At 39.5% G+C, this 17,811-nt stretch overlaps 1 protein-coding gene across 1 annotated transcript in view; it reads left to right on the top strand.

Moving 5' to 3' along the window:
* ZCWPW2 (zinc finger CW-type and PWWP domain containing 2) overlaps positions 1-14,466 on the top strand; it is a 112,314-nt gene extending 97,848 nt beyond the window's left edge. Inside the window, exon 8 of the mRNA XM_026649348.1 lies at positions 14,293-14,466. Within this exon, the coding sequence (XP_026505133.1) occupies positions 14,293-14,466 (174 nt within the window). The remainder of the gene's footprint in view (positions 1-14,292) is intronic.
* Positions 14,467-17,811: the final 3,345 nt, after the last annotated feature.

The raw sequence follows: 17,811 nt of genomic DNA, 5'->3' as shown, positions 1-17,811 counted from the left end.
GTGCTTCCAACCTACAACCAGGAAGGAAGTTTTCAAATATTTTGAGATACTAAGAATTCATAATGAGTCTTAATGTCTTTTGAAGTGTCTTACTGTCATAACACAGCTCATTTCTGATTGTTCTTGGAGACAGAACTTCTTGCACTTCAGTAGGCAAGCAGAAGACACCACCAATTTAGTCATCTTAATGTACCCTCTCTACATACATTTGAAAGCTTATTATGTCTTAAGATGAGGTATGATGTGGAGCTGTCAAGTGGTGCCATTACCATAGAAATAGGGTAAACAATGACATCATCAACACGTAAAAATGACCTCTTTGAAATATTTGCATTTGTTTCTGTTAATGACTCTGTATTATTTCAACCTATTGCATCCAACCTTTGGATCCTGTCCAGTGCTGTCTTTCTGCAGTTTTCAGTTATTGTTGTCATATCTGTCAAAGACTTCAGTTACAGTATTAGCTTTGTTGAATTCTTTTAGGACCTGCCTCAAGTACTCAGCTGCCAGTTCATCAAATCTGTGGAATTTGTCTCCAGCCATCATTTGTATGACAACCATGGAATCTCTGATGTACACTGTGGTTTCTTTGTTGCATGCTCTTAGTTTATGCATTCTTTCAGCTTGAGCTTCCAGATGTCCTAATTTAGCTTTCTCTGTTGTTCTCATTGTTCCATCAGCATGCAAGAGGGACATAAAAACAGACCTAGACACATTGGGAGACTAAGAACAGTTACCATTAAAATATATCTGTGTCTTGCTAAGGGTAGGGCTCTGCGGAAAACAATTTATGGACTGAAAGCTGCTGCAATTGTCCCTCCCTTGCAAGACTTAAATTTAGTCTTCTTGGACATGTGATCAAAAGTTTTGATGCCAGATGTCTTGACTGGGCTGAAGAAGCTGTGTCCCATCAGAATCGAGTGCGCCTCTCAAAAATCTCTTCATTTGTTCTTCACCAATATCTGCTATTTTCAGTAGATTTTCTTTACATCTGATATTACATGCAGTTCAGTAGATATGTTGATAAGCACCTCTGGATGTGATTCAGGATTAAATGAATTTGTCATAGTGTTGATGACATTGTTTGTAAGGCAGTAATATGCTCTTCATACCTCTTCGGTGCAGGGGCAAGGACTCGTTTGTAGACTTTGTCTTCACTACTACTTGTTAGGCCATTTCTTTTTCTCTTAGCTTTTGCATGTTCATAATAGGAAACTGTGCATTGTCATATCTGACACTAATTCTGACCTATGCATAAGTGTCACTGAATTAAAAAGTTAGTTTCTAGAATATTTCAAAGGCTAGTACTGCATGCATAGGCAATTACAAGTTAAAACCTTCTACCAAGCAGATACTACACTATATGTACAAAAGCTTACAAATGGAGAATCATTACATTAGGAATTCATGTACATTTATAACTACCCTCTATGCAGTACAAACTATGGGCACACCATCTACTGTTACTGGGGCACAAACTTAAGTGTGAGACCGATATGGCCAGAAAATTTCAATTGAAAATATAGAAAATTATTATAATCACCTGTGAGATACTTTGACAATTAAAGTATGCAATGTGAAAACATTTAATGTTAGTATATTGCAAAATGTTGATATTTGCCATTTTTGCCCTGCTAAACAGTGTAATCATTTATGAAAAAAAAATACTTTGTCCATTGAAAACCAACAAAAATCTTTTAATACATTGTCATTTGGTAGCTTTGACCAATAAACACCGCATTAAGGGGTTGAAATTTACTTAAAATAGCAAAAATTGTAGTCAGAGTCATGTTGCAATGTTTCTGGAAATATGCAAAAAATATGACACTCTCATTTTGGGTACCATTGTTTCACTGTTCTTACAGGCTTATAGTACCACTTGGAAGTTCCACATCCTACCTCATCTAAACATATATAAAATAAGCTTTCAACTGATATACGATGTAGATGTGTGTAGTGTGGTACATTAAACACCAAAAATATGGCCCTTTTTGGAAAAGTGCCACCTGCCTACAAGAACATTGTCTCAATTTATAGCAACATACCCTTAAATCACAGCATCATACTCCTTCATCCTTACTATAAGTTATGCCTAGTGTTAGTCTTTTTTATTTGAAAAGGAAATAGTTTCACAGGATATTTTATTCTCATGGGGCTCTTCTTCAGTGGGATAGTGCCTGCAGCCCGTTGAAGCTTTATCCCTGATACTCCATTCCCTTCATAGCCTTTGGAACATTAGTTCCATGCATTGCCACTGCATTTAAGGTTACAGCCCTTCCACCCTCTCCTTGCAACAGTATCCTGGTACTCCAGTGAACACAGGGCTTAATTAAGTCTTCTTTAGAGGCCTCTTTTTTTAATTCTAAGGTTGTTTCTCAAAAAACACTTCCTTTGATTCTCTTGGGCTATGGGCTTCTTAGCTCCCCTTTGCTTGGCTTTGTTTTCTATAAGTTTTGATTCCATGTGCAAGATAAGATGATTCTTTAGGTCAAAATGGTTTCAGAACTGGTGAGGCCATATTTATTGGCTCCTCCTCTGGGAAAAGTGTTTTGTACCTGTTTGTACTTAAAATGACGGGATATGCCTAGTGCCTCACATAGCCTTTTATTTTAGCCAAATTTTGGAAGCAAGGAATTGGGATAGGGTTGCACTGAGGCAAAAATTCTTAGTTTAGCTTCACTACATCCTTTTTTTCCTTTAGAAACGTTGTACTTCATGGGGATATGGTATACAATTATTTGTTGATCCTTGTGGGAATTTGCCATGAGAATTTTGCAATGTGTATTTAATAAAAGCTTCAAAGAAGAACTGCTATAATAGGAAAACTTTCAGATCTATTCAGTTTTGACATATACTGAATGTCCCTCTAAATCGTCTGTCTTAATTGTTCTTGATAATTACAAAATCAATTGTTTGCAGACATGCTGCATGACATGGGTAGGGAGGGATTTGACTGGTTGGCTATATATAGCTTTAAATTCTCTGGCCATAACCATGCATCTCTTCCCTCCCCAACCCTCCACCAAGATAATCACTCCATACTACTGAAGATGAAAGATGGAGTCCCCCAATCTCCCCCCCACCAGAGAACTATTTCTTAGGAACATAGGAGTTGATCAGAGGTCTATCTAGTCCAGTATTCTGACTGTTGATAGTGGCCTAGACCAGATGCTTCAGAGGAAGGTTAAGAACCCTGTAGTGGTCCGATGTGGGATAATCTGCCCCTGCATTAGGGATAGATTAAAAAGGTATTTAGGCGCCTAAAGATACAGATACCTCTTAGTGGTGTTTATAAAAGCACATAAGTAGGTTAGCCACCTAACTCCCACCTTATCTGCTTAGGTGCTTTTGTAAATTCCTCTAGGTACCTATATTCATCTTTAGGTACCTAAATAGCTTTGTGAATCAGGCACCAGGTCTCATCCTGATCCTGGAGATTGACTTAAGCTCTGAAGCACAAAGTTTAATATCCTTTCCAAACTTTTTATAATTAATTATGAAAACTCTGGATATCCTTGATATCCATATAAATATCCAGTCTTTTTCAATCTCATGTTCTTGACCTCAGCTTACTCCTGTGGCAATAAGTTCCAGAGGTTAGTTTTATAAAGTACTTCCTTTTCTTGATTTTGAATTTTCACCTTTTAATTTAATTGATTATCTCCATTGTTCTTTATTATTATTATGAGACAAGGAGAACAGAAATTTCTGATCTGCGTTCTCTATACCATTCATTGTTCTACATACTTTTATTGTGTATCTGATCATTTTTCTCCTTTCTAAGGTAAACAATCACAGTCTTTTCAATCTCTGTTCTTGACAGACCTATAGCATTTTTGTCACTCTTCTCTGAATTCCCTCTAATTCTGCAATATCCTTTTTGAAATGGATAAGGCTGCACCATATATTTATATAAAGGCATTATAATATTCTTTGTGTTATTCACCATTCTGGTCCTTATCCTAACATCTTGTTATATTAATTGACCACAGGAGCAGAGGTATTCATTGAGCTGTCTATAATGATACTTTCTTGACTTGATACAGTTAACTTAGAACCCTGAAAGGTGTATCAATTCTTTAAAATTTCTGCTCTAATATGTATTATTTTGCATTTATCAACGTTGAATTTCATTTACCATTGTGTTGCTCATTCACCTGGCTTGTCTGAAGTTCCCCATAGTCCCTTCTGATCCTGATTAAACTTTGCATCATCTGGAAATTTTGCTACCTCACTGCCCACCCCAACTTTCCAGATAATTAATAAATATATTGATAGAGGACCATGTATAGAACCTTGAGGCACACCATTGGTAACTTTTTGCCATGATGAAAATTGACCATGTAATCCTGCATTTTGCTTTCTGTCTCCTAGCCAAGTTTTGATCCATGACAATACTTTGTTTTTCACTCCATAACTACTTAGCTTCTTTAGTAGCTTCTTTTGAGGGACCTTGGCAAAGGCTTTTTGGAAGTCTAAATAAACGATGTCAAGTGGTTCTCCTTTTTCCACTATTTTATTGACTCTTTTATTCACTAAACTCTTCATTCTAAGAGTTTAGTGAAACACACTGTTTTCCTTTAAAGAAACCCGTAGAACCCTTTTAAAATATAGGTAAATCATTTGCTACCCTCCAATCCTTTGGAACAGTGGCTGTTTTTAATGAGAGCTTGCATATTTTTTAACAGCTCATCTACTTCACACTTAAACTTCTTCAGAATTCTTGGATGTACTCCATTGGGCCTGGTGACTTAACACATTTTAAATGATCAGTTTGCTCCATTTCCTCTTCTGATACCTCAGTCTCTGAGACTGCCTCATCTTTAGTAACAGAAAAGAGCAGGTGAGGGGTAGATATCTTCCCAGAATTCTCAGCCGTGAAGACTGCAATGAAGACTGCAGTGAGCTTCTCAACAATGCCTGTATCTTCCTGAATTGCTCCCTTAATTGCATACCTACCAGTTCTTTCATCAGCTTCCTGCTTCTCATATAATTAAAGAGTCTCTCGTTATTTTCGTTTTATGCCTTTAGCTATTTGCTCTTCAAAATCCAGTTTGGCCCTTCTAATTTCCCTTACACTTGTTGCCTACTGTAGTTTATGCTTCTGTTTATTGGCTTCACCATTTACCCTTTTTAAATATTGGCACAACATTAGATTTCTTCCAGTCTTCTGGAACTTTCCCTGTATTCCAGGATTTATTGAAAATCATCATTAATGGTCTTAAGCTCCTCTGACAGCTCTTTTAAACTCTTGGACACAAGTTATCTGGATCTTCTGATTTTAAAATGTCTGACTTTAGATAGGCTTTAGATAGATACTAATGAAACAGAAGGAGTCTTCCCCACTCAGAACTGTTATCTCACTGGATTCTATGGAAATCTTTATATGCAGTGCTACTCCCACACCTCTTTGCTCTAGTCTGTCTTTCCTATATTGTTTACAACTTGGATGCAGAGAATATGCCTTCCCTTTCCACCCCAATGGATAGACTCTTCATTTCCTGCTCTCTTTTATGGGAGTATGGTTACTTTCTTGGGCAAGCTTTATTTTTCCATTCAGTTTGTGAAGATTCCTGGGCCATCTGCTCAGCTGAATCACTGAAAAAGACAAAAAAACAAAACAAAAAACGAGAAGTCCTTGTGGCACCTTAGAGACTAACACATTTATTTGGGCATAAGCTTTCTTTGGCTAGAAAAGACAAGGGGGCTTTTAAGGATGCTGCAGGACCTGGTAGCATTTAGGGAATCTCTGAACAGATCTCACATACTAGCCATGCTTGGTCCTTACCCAAACGGACAACACAGTAATTGTATGTGCATGTTCACAAAAGATATCATAGATTAGTCTGTGCACTTTCTGAAGCCTCTGGGACATCTTCTTTTCTGCCTTCTACAAGATACAGTGAATTGTCTATTTGTGCCAACATGTGTTGATGAAAAGCAGTTTGACCTAAAGCATTGCCTCAACAGGCAAATTTTCTCCTCCAAAATATGGACAAAATGACAGTCATGGTGTGGGGTACTAAACATCATTTTTCTGACTACAATACCTTCCATAGATATGGAACCAGTGGTTCTAAAGGCATTTTGACCTAAAATATTGTCCAGCATATGGGGCCAAAACTCAGGGGGGGAAAAGCACAGCAAAAGGGAGTCTTTTATACTGTACTCACTCACATAAAGAATACAGGTGAAAGGGTTAGATCTAAAATGCTGAATTTGAAATCACAATCATTTCTGTGGCAGCAGATTGTGTTATGACAAACAAAATAGATTTCACTGTAGAATCTAGAACAAGGTAAACTAAGTTGGGAAGGAGAAAATTTTCATTTAACCTCCACCACTCATTTTTCAACATGGAAATCTCCATCAAAATTTTAATAACAAAAAGAAGAGAAAAATATTAACTAAATACATTGCTTCCTCTATAAATGTTCTTTTCTTTCCAGTTTTCCCTGAACAGCCTTTTACTGAATACAAAATTTGTACCCAAAAGGAAAAAGAGGATTGGTTATATGATGAGCCTGTCAAATGAGTATCTGATAAAAGTATTGAAGCTATATTCTCCAGTAGATAATAATGTATATCTGAGCTTTTGGCATAAGTCTTCAAGAGTAGCATAAGAACATCTTATTCAAATTACTTAAAATTTTATTATAAAAAAATTAAGCTACATTCCTCAGGCTCTGTTCATGCTTCCTGAGAATGAGTATGCGAATGCAACAGTATGAGGAAAGGTCACCTAAAATTTGTTTAGAAAGTTGGCCACTCCTTAAATGCCTCTCTGATGAAACTGGAATAGATCAGCATTAGTTGAAGGCTCTCCTACCTTCCTCTCATGTCCTACACTCATTTATCCAATGTTTTAATATTCTCTTAAAATGAAAAATGGGCTGTAGAATTACCATTTTGTTTATTGACTTTCAGCATCCCACTGAATGCTGTCCAGCATTATAAATGTGCTACATTCCACAAATCAGTGGCCCCTCTTGTTCTTGCCCATTCCAGAATCTCTCATCCAATACTGTTTTATATCATTCTGTTCCTGCTATAGTTTTCTGACATCAGTTTGTGTAGCATACAAGAAAATTTTACATTTTGTTTAGCCTCCCAGTCTACAAATTTAAAAGATAAGAAACAATTACCATGAATAAAGAGAGGGTCCTGTGGCACCTTTAAGACTAATAGAAGTATTGGGAGCATAAGCTTTCGTGTGTAAGAACCTCACTTCTTCAGATGCAAGTAATGGAAATTTCCAGAGTCAGGTATAAATCAGTATGGAGATAACGAGGTTAGTTCAATCAGGGAGGGTGAGGTGCTCTGCTAGCAGTTGAGGTGTGAACACCATGGGAGGAGAAACTGCTTCTGTAGTTGGATAGCCATTCACAGTCTTTGTTTAATCCTGATCTGATGGTGTCAAACCATCAGAAGCAGTTTCTCCTCCCATGGTGTTCACACCTCAACTGCTAGCAGAGCACCTCACCCTCCCTGATTGAACTAACCTCATTATCGCCATACTGATTTATACCTGCCTCTGGAAATTTCCATTACTTGCATCTGAAGAAGTGAGGTTCTTACCCACGAAAGCTTATGCTCCCAATACTTCTGTTAGTCTTAAAGGTGCCACAGGACCCTCTGTTGCTTTTTACAGATTCAGACTAACACGGCTACCCCTCTGATACATGAATAAAGAGTTTCAAAGCATTTAAACATTTTATGACAATCAGCATTTATGAGCCTAATAGTAGTACTAGTGGTGCATATCATGCTTAAATCTCACTGGAAGTCTGGAAGCCCTAAGTTGGGGCTATAAACAAAACAAATGTCCATTCTGCTTTAACACTGGTTGAAAAATCTTAAAAAGCAATGGCTTGAAATTATATATTAAATATTAAAATTAGTTGTAGGATTGTTTAATATTAAAGCAAGGTGAAAACTTGATTTTATTGAAATGTTATACTGTCTGTACTACAAAATTGTCACTTTGTAGCAAGATGAATGTCACTGAGAGTGGACTCAGATATGCCCATTATAATTTTGGAAATGACATGAGTGCTTTCCAAATCGTTCAGTTAGAAATGGGAGAAGGTGAGGGCGGATAGCTTCTACCTGTGGAACAAAGTGTCCAACCCCTGGACACTACAGATGCCTTGAAATCCATATAAATCTCAGGACACCCTCAGGGGACAGGAACATCTGAGCTTGTCTGCTGTTCCTTTGGTGCCCCGTTCCCAATGGCAGCTCCACTCCTTTGCAGTGGACTGTCACCCAATTTAGGAGTATGAGGAAGGAGCTCCTGTCTTATTACAAATCCATCTGATTCCCAAGGACTATGTCGTATACAAACAGTTGTTCTCACTTTGGGGGTTGGGTCCATAAATTCAGTATGATAGGTTCTTCAGTCTCCATTTTATCAGTAGCAGAGTCAGATGGTTTGATGGTCAGGCTGACTCTCCAGATAACTTCTTCCACTTAAGAACCCCTCCAGAATTTTCTCTGCCCCCACAAGTGAAGCAGGTGAAGAGTTAGGACATCTGTAATTTGGCCATAACCTGATTATTTTTTTCTTCTTTTTCCTGTTTTTCTAGGTTATTTTTCCCTCAGCTCTCCGCATTTTTTTTAATTTGTACAGGGTTACTGTCTTTTTAAGGGCAATTAAAATTCACCTCACAGAGCTCCAATCTCTCCCCACAGATTATCTCTGATATTGGCTGAAAAAGCTTGAAAGAAAGGTTAGGACAAGGGCTGAGTGTATTGAAGGCAAAAAGTTTCTTTTGTTCTTCCAAACTTGGTGCTACCAGGATTGAAAAGCAGGCTGTTGGGCTGCCTCATAGGATAGTGCCACAGGCACATGAGGGCCCCAGTAAGACAAGGCACTGAAGAAAGTGCCACAGAACACCAGAACCCAATCTCTGGCTACTGACATGGACCAGGCCTCATTGCCAGGTATCCCGCCGCAGGAGTGTGCACTGTGGAAGCCACCAGGAGCTGAAAAACAGCCAAGGACATCAGCGCTCAATCTGCAGCTACTGATGCAAACTAGGCCCCATCGCTGGGTGAACTATGGAGACCCTAGGAGTGCCAGTCAACAGAACTGGTGCATGGTAAAAGTGCAGGACCCAGTCACCTTCACTCCATCCCTCCGCACCCCTCGCCAAAGGATCATGGCAGGGGGCTATGAGTGTTGCAAGGAGCTCCCTTTGTCCCTGCCAGTGGGTGTGCTGTGGTCAGGACATCCCCTCTGTTCCTTAGGGGTCTCAAGAACCACTGGCAGCACTGAAAAATTAGTATTCCCACCTCTGTCTCCTCTTCCTTTGTAGAGGGGTTGCAGTGGCCACAGGCTGCCATTTTAGAATAGGCTCTGGGCCTGTCTTCTTGGTAGCCATCTTAGAGTCTCTTCAGTGGAAAAGTGTAGGCTTAGGCTGTCCTTAGCAGACTCTTATGACTCCAAATCCTCAGCCCTCTCTCTTGCTACTCCTCCCTCTGGAGTTAGGGTCACACATGCAGATATAAAGCAAAGAAATCCTAGAAGATCCCCAGAACTGTTGTTCCCTGCACATTTTTTCAAGTCTGTTCTGTGTAAGACTGTTACTCTTGTTGGGATATCTCCCATGAGCACTCAGCCATAAGAGATTAAAAAGGGGATGAGGATGAGGCTAAAGAGACAGAAAATATAAATATAAATATAAATGAAAATATTTTCTAGTGGGCTCAAAACTGACCCTTACAAGCCCATCCATTAAGGCTCAAAGAATGAATGGTAAACTCAGCAAAGATAAAGCATCTGATTTAGAAAAAAAGTCCTGTTCAAAACTTGCATTAATAGAATCAGCTCTCTGCAGAGACTATGCAGCAGTCTCAGCAGCCCTGAAAGCCTCAGTGGAGGCCACTTTTTTCAGCAAAGCCATACTTGCTTATACTGTGTCCCTACTCTCTGAAATTCCTGAAAAGGGACAAGGGGTTGGGATCCTCCTTAAAAAGAATTTCTCTAAATCTGCTCTAGTTTCAGATACTTCACTTAATGCTTTCAGGTCCTCCACCTGATCAAGGATATCCAAGGTGGTTGCAAGAAGGCATCTATGGCTATGGACATGGAAGGCAGATATTTCTGAAAGACAGGTTTTTGGTAGCAAACCCATACTCTGGAGAGAAATTTGGCGGGGGGACCAATAGAAAAAGCCACATCCAAAGCACAGGACAAAAACAAAATCTCTCTTCTCTGTTAACGCTCACTAGAGAAATTTTAAGCTGTTTTTCTAACCTAGGCAGCCTTTCTGGGGTTACGATGCTTCATATAGGTGGTGGGAGAGAAGAGATATTCTCTAAGAATCGGTGGGGGAAAAGCAGGCCCATTAAACCCAGAGGTGACTCTCAAAAAGTAGATTCACTTCCACAAGTTCCAAATGGACCCCATTCATGTCCACCAGGGCAACTATCATCTAGAATGATATTCTAACCTCTGTGGATCTGAAGGAGGTGTATCTCCACATTCCCTTCCTTGCTGCCACAGACAGTATTTTAGATTGCCTTGTGGTACTCTGCACACGGAGTACAAAACCCCTTCTTTTTGGCATTGCCACTGCCCTCAGGGTAGTCATGGGTGCTGAGAGTAATAGGGGCATTTCTGTGTCAGCAAGGGGTACATCTGTGCCCTTTTTCTCATTGACATTCTGATAAGAGCTCCCTTCATATAGAAATCAATCAGAGACACTCAACTGACAGTACACATCCTTCAACAACATGCATTTATAATCAATTTGGAGAAAAGCCAGCTCATCCCTAGACAGAACAACTGGGGGTTTGGCTGGACACCACACTCTGCAGAGCCTTTCTCTCCAGTAAAAGACAAGCATGGATTGTGGAGCAAATATAAAACATTCTTCCTAGTCTGTGTTCCCTCATGAAAGTCTTACTATGACTTCTAGTCATCTTAATTTCATGCATATGCCTACTCTCATGGGCAAAATTTCATTTCAGGTGCCTGCAGTACTACCTACTTCCCTACTCACATTCACAATTCCAGCTCACACACTGTAAGATTTCCCTCCACAGTAAAAGGTCCCTCAGATGGTGGTTACATCTGACAAGATTCACAGACAGTATCCACTTGGCAGAACCACTGAGAGACACCATAATGATGGATGCCAGCTTGGAAGGATGGGGAGCTTACACATCTCAACATGATACAAGGACAGTGGTCACAGATAGAATCTCAGTACATTATAAACTGCTTCAAAGTGCAGGTGATTCACCTAGTCCTTCAGGCACTCCTACCCCATTTAAATTCCAGACACATACTTGTATTCACAATCAGCACAAATGCCATAGCATATATAAATGGGTGGAGAGCACAAGATTGAGCTCATTACAGGTGTAAGCCACAACTTTCTTTGGGTGGGCTGAGAGAAATATTATGTCAGTTCTAGCCATTCATATCAAAGGGAAACAATTCCACAGTGGATTGCTCAGCCACAAAAGGGGGAATGGTGTCTCCACCACAGAGAGTTTGACCGCATATCCCAGACCTTTAGGAAACCAACATGGGATCTCTTTGCATCCAGCTCAATTCCAAGACAAATAACTTCTATGCCAGGAGGGGAGATTGTCGGCCCAGGGAAGTTGATGCTTTCTCCTAGATATGGCAAAGGGCTCTGCTATATGCATTACCTCTTTTTTCTATGATAATATGCACCATCTAACAGGTATGCAGACAACAGTGGAGAGGTCAGTGACCCTCCGCTAACATTACAATCCAGGCCGGATCCACTGTCACGGGACCATCTGTTCCATCACAACCTGGCATCTCAACTTGACTGCCTGGTTATTGAGAGGTCACCTTAAAACAGAACAAAACAAACAAACAAAATCCAACAAATCCTCAAACTAAAATAATCCAGTGACAGCGTTTCAGTCATACTGAAGTCCAGAAAGTTTTCCACCAGATCTTGGTATGCAATAATATGGAGAAGATTTGATTTTTGGTGGTCATCAAAAGGATACACAGCAGGATCAAGACTGGTTACTTTGCTCCTAGAATTTCTTACAGGAAGGCCGGTCTCAGGGGCAACTGTACAACTCACTTACACCTCAAGCATTGGTTATAGGCTTAGTTCTGGCAGCCCAGGCTCAACCTATCTGACCCCATCACCAACACATCAAACAAACAAACAAATAAATCATCAATGCTCCTGCTCTTATCATACCTCCTTCCATTCAAGGGTAGCTCCATGGGATCTTTTCTAATATTAAATGCTTTTGAGGGGATCGGGTGTCAATTTTTGACCCACTCTCCAAAGGGTCACTATATTTCCTGACAATTAAAGTCACCTTTCTAGTGGCCATAACACCCACATGAAGGGTATCAGAGTTGAGAGCCTTCTCTGTCCTCCCTTAAAATTATGTTTTTTCTATAATGAAAGGGTGGTTGGACAGACAGACCCATCATCCATTCCTGAGATAATTTCCTTCTTCCCCTAATCCCAGGAGATTTCACTTTCCTCTTTTTCCAAAATCCAGACCACCCAAAAGAAAGGGTTTGGCACATCTTAGATGTCTAGAAAGCAAATTAAGATTTATGTTCACAGTACAAAATCCTTTAGTAAAGCTTCCACTTTGTTCATTGTAAAATACCACATAGCTAAGGGACGGAAAGCTTCCAGGTCCTCCATAGCAAGGTATATTGGAAGAGGGGAGATTTTCCAAGGAATGTAAAGCTAAGGGTAATCTCTCTCATTCAAGTTTAAAGCCCATTCCAAGAAGACAATGGCAGCTTCATGGGCCATTCAGTCCAGTGCACCATATGGACAGTTTTGCAGGGCAACAATCTTGGGTATCCCTGCATATGTTGGCTAATTTCTGTAAGATTAATAGACTTCAGTTGGGTGAAGCAGACTTTTGTAGGAGGATTTTCTAAGCCATAGCTCACTCTTAGTCAACCCAACAATTGGTAGTGATGGAGGTGGGTTGGTAGTACTGCTAAAAAATCGGATGACTACTGAATTTATGAACATTTTCTCAAAGTGAAAATGAAAAAATTTGTCTCACCTGGAAATTTTTCTTCTGGATAGGGGGATAGGTCCCTGAATTCATCCCACCCTGTATTTTTTCATCTCCTTCTTTCGGGAGGTTATTGCTCAGTAATGTTGCATTGTTTTCTTTCCTTTTTAGGGAGAGCTGATGGATAACAGTATTCTTATGTTAAATCAATGACCCTTGGGGTTACCCCAGTTAATGTGTTTTTGTCAGGTTAGACTGTTCTAATTCTTAGATGCTGGGCAGATTTTTTTGCTACTGTTAATATGCGAAAGTGTTTTATTCAGATTCGATAGCAGCTTTGGAAGCAACTCTCTGGAGAAGCTATTCAGTGGGAGGAGTTATCTGGAGAGTCAGCTCAGCCAGTCAAAACACCTGACTCCACCTCCTATAGCAGGGAGACTGTAGAACCCATCACTATTGAATTTATGGACCCATATCTCTACCCAGAATGAAATTTTCTGGGTAAGACAGACAAATTTTCTCACTTAACTAGTCTACCTCTTTAGTTCCCTTTTAAGAACCATAGTGCCTAAGACTTAGAGAGACTTCTGTATCTGAAGTTGAGGAGAATACTGCAGAGGCAGTGCCTTGACACATACATTCATTTGGGGGTCTTTGTCCATAGTTTGATAATCTACAGGTTGCATAGTGAAGTGTAGCATTGCTTCCCTTTGGTTTGAGATACATTTTACAGTATTTTTGGTAGAAAGTGGTTCTTACATTTAAGCTTCACATATTAAGATCTCAGTAAAATGACAATATAATAGAAGAGATTTTGGTTTATTAAGGGCAGGTCTACAGGAGGACTTACTGTGCAGTAAGCGGCGGTGTAAATCTACAGTGCTCCAGCATGTCATGCACTAAGTGTCCATGGGCACTAAAAGTTTCAAGTGCGTTGGCGTGTTGTGGTTTGAAACAGCAGTACATCAAAGTGCACTAGGGATTTTTTACTGTGCATCAGTAGGGTCCACACGGACAGTTAGTGCATGGCCTACTGGAAGTGTTGTAGATTTATACCTCAGCTTACCGCGTATTGCTCATATAGACATACCACTATATTCCTCCAGATGCTTTACATTTACCGAAAAGTATGTCCATGCAAATTCACCCTTTGACTGCTTGTGATGAGAGTTTTACATATATTTGGACTATGGATTGTTGACATGTTGACTGAACTTGATAACAAAGCATATTGCTTAATGTTGTTGTTTTTAAATTTAATGTAATGCATCTAGAGAATGCATATTTGCTTTTCAGGTAACGAAATGCAGCACAGAGAGTACTGAAGGAAGTCCAATGGAAAACTGCACCCAAGAGGATTGTATTATTATTGATGGGATAGCTTTCAGGGCTGGGGAATGTATTGAGAACATAAGCAACAAGTTTAAAGAAATAGATTCTTTAATGGCTGAATTCCAAGATAACTTGTAGCACTTAAAAAAAAAAGGAACCTCTCTATCCACTTTTCCATTTAGTCATAGATTCTTAAGTGAATAATTTGCATAGTTACAAAGGCAGTTATTTTAATTTAATGTTAAATGTTACCTGATAACATTGCTAACAAAAGTAAAATATATTTTCAAGTTGATAGGAGAGATTTAAAAGTAAATACCCATTAATAATTTTGTTGTTATTTACATGGAATATTTTATTAAGGCTTGAAACAAATTGTAAATAACTGAAAACTAGATTTAAAAATAAAAGCAAATAAGCTTGATGTAGTGATTTTGAACACATCTTGAATTCTGGAGGGATTCTGGCAAGATGGTAGATCTTCAGATGTTCAGAAGGAATTGATTAAAGTAAATTCTGTAGTAGTCATAAATTGCATTTCAACCATATAAACTTAACTACATACCTTTCTCTAATATGAAACATTGATGGAGTTTGTTAGTCCTTTGATCCACCTGTGCAATTCCCATTGGGTTCTATTCAGCTCAGATTCACCTCTGGGTAACTCACCTGTGGAGGCTGCATACCGTTCCTAAGAATACTTCCTTCTTCTTTGAGTGGCATCTGGATATTCACACTTGTGAATCAAGGAGCCTGCACCATGAGCTTCCACAACCTTCTTGAAAGCAGTGTTCATTGGGGCCAGTTGCATCTCTCATCCTGGAGAGTTCTGAGGACATAAAAGGGGAAATGGCCCCAACTGTTCCTCAGTTCCTTTCTAACCACTGTAGGTACAGGAAACTCAGATCGCACAAAGTGTCCTCAATACTTCCCTCATCTGCATTTTGTTTCTCTCTCTTTTTCTGTCCTTTTGAAGTAAAATTTGTTTATAGTCTGTCAGTTAGTCAAGTTTTTCTTTTAAAGAAAAGAGGAGATGCTATGTGCTTAAAGTGGCCTTCTGGCCATTGGAGCCAGTTTCCAGAGGATCTGTATCCATAGAACAGATCCGGATCTGGCAGCCAAGCATGGATTGGGGGCTGAAAAACGTGGATCCAGATCTGGCAGCCAAGATCTGGAGGTACCAATTCCTCCCCCCCCCCAAACCAAACCAAAAAAACAAAACCCAAGCTGTGTACAGATCCATGGCTGACAAGTATGGATTTGGATCCAGATGGATATGGGATCAGAACCTGGATCCAGATTTGACAGCTAAACATGAAGGACTGCCAAGCATGGGATCTGGTTATCTGGGATCCAGCCATCATGAAGATCAGATATCTCTGACTTTTGAGAGCCTCTTGTCTAATAGTTCTGTACCTCTCTTGGATCCGGCCCCGGGTCAGTGGAGTATGTTACTAGATTTCCAACACCTTGATCTTTTCAGAGTTATTTGACTTACTGATGCTGTTCCCAACATCCACTCCCAGTTTTGTGAATTCAGTGTGAGATGTGGCTCCTTGTAAGGCACTGGAGCTGAGAGTTGTTTCTCTGGCTTGCAAAGGTTTTCTACACTTCATGAAATTAAAATCTGTCTAAATTCTGATGGATGACATTATGGGAATATATTGCACAGACCACCAAAGAGGGATTTGCTTTAGCCAGTTGTGTCAGGAAAATTACCTGTTCATAAAGTTACGTATCCTCACTGTATGGATCCAGAGAAAGATGATGTATTGATAAATTCTTTGAGAAGAATTTTCACTCAACAGTAAAAATGCTGTATCAAGGGCTCTATCATGTATTGTCTTGTTTGTACAAATGGAGTGAATACCAGTTATATCCTTTCCCTTAGGGAGAATGTGCTTGTCTGTGGATCTGAACCAAAGACAGGCAAGTTCCAGCAGCAGATTTGTAGTCTTTTCCCTGCTTGTTCAGAGTCTCTCCCAGGCCTCCTTACCTGGAAAGTTTTTGCCTAATTCAGGCTTGCTGGGAGCTCCCCTCTTCTGGAGCTTCCTTTCTTCTTCTTATGCTTTGTGGTGAAGGAGACTCACCCACTGATAACTGCCACCTACTATATTCCTTGTACAGTCATGCCAATATATTCTCTTTACCCTGTGCTATATCCTTAAAACATATGAGAGCTTTTTGGCTGTTACCTCACTTTCCCAATACTCTTCCTAAATCCCCTATAGTATATTCTGTCACCTTAAAGCATCTAAATTCTTCATAAAAAGCCTTTCCTCCCTGCATTCCCATACCAGATGATCAACTGTTTGTTTAACCTTACATGTGCTATATAACCTATCTTTGTGTTCAGTAAATATAAATTATTATCCAGTGACCAGTTAAAGGTTTAAATATGAGTACTTGTCTGATCCTTTAGTTACTTTGGAGTAGTGCAGTGTCGTTTATTTTGGGGCATACTTTATAGAATGTATTCCTCTTTTCTCCTTGGTCCATAATTCTCACCATTCCTTTTTTAATTCTTTTTTTAAACTAAACTTTTAAATTCCTGATTATTCAAAGGAACATTTATATCAGTCTCTCCATTTTTAAAAAACATTTTTCACTTTCTTATCTGCCATTTCATTGCTAGCTATCCCGGCATGTGAGCTTCTTTTCTCCTCAAGAGCTTGAGCTCTACAAAGGTTTTTATTGGCTCAGGTGTTCCTTACTTAATTAACTACCTTCCAGCTACTTAGGCAGCTAACTATCCCCAGGTGGATCTGGGTTAGCTCATTGCCTTCAGTGGAGCCTGTTGCAGGTAGGTTGGGCATGTGACTCCCTTAAAGGGCCCGCTCTGTGTCAGTATGATATTAATATCCATAAGGTCCTGTTTTCCAAATCACTGCATCTCCTGCCTCTGATATGAGGCAGGAGTCTCCACCCATGTTCAAAGTTTTCCTGATTGAAATCTTGATTCCAGATTGCTGGGTCTCTTGATTGTGAGTATTTATGCTGGAGTCTAAAAGACTCCAATGAAAAGCAGGAGTTTTTGATCAGTCAAACATACTCTATGCATTGCAAGAGATTTTCCCACCTGGGCAGCTAGTAAGTGGGTAGACCTGGTAAGTTCTTCCTTAACTGTTATTTTAGACTATTTATTATACTCAGTATAGTTAAAAAACAAACAGTCAACCCCCCCCATCCTTTCTCTTCCATGCACAACTCTGATTTCTGCTGAGAGACAGACAGTTGGTTGTCATCTGTGTTCTAATCTCTGATACACAGATCAACAGCTTTTCTTCACTTGGAAATAATGTTACTTACAACAGGGCTGCTATGTGTATCTCTAGTACTGCTTGGGGGTAGTTACTTTGCTGTGAGAGCTGCAGAAAAATACACTAAATGAAGATGCTATTCTTGATAGCTTAGATAGCCACTAGGCTTGTATCTTAGTAACTATCTCCTTTAAATTGCATTATTACAGGACAAGGGATGACC

Source organism: Terrapene carolina, unplaced genomic scaffold (genome assembly GCF_002925995.2).
Source record: "Terrapene carolina triunguis isolate 2854851 unplaced genomic scaffold, T_m_triunguis-2.0 Scaffold84, whole genome shotgun sequence".
NCBI lineage: Eukaryota > Metazoa > Chordata > Testudines > Emydidae > Terrapene > Terrapene triunguis.
This window is presented reverse-complemented; position numbering and strand designations above follow the sequence as displayed.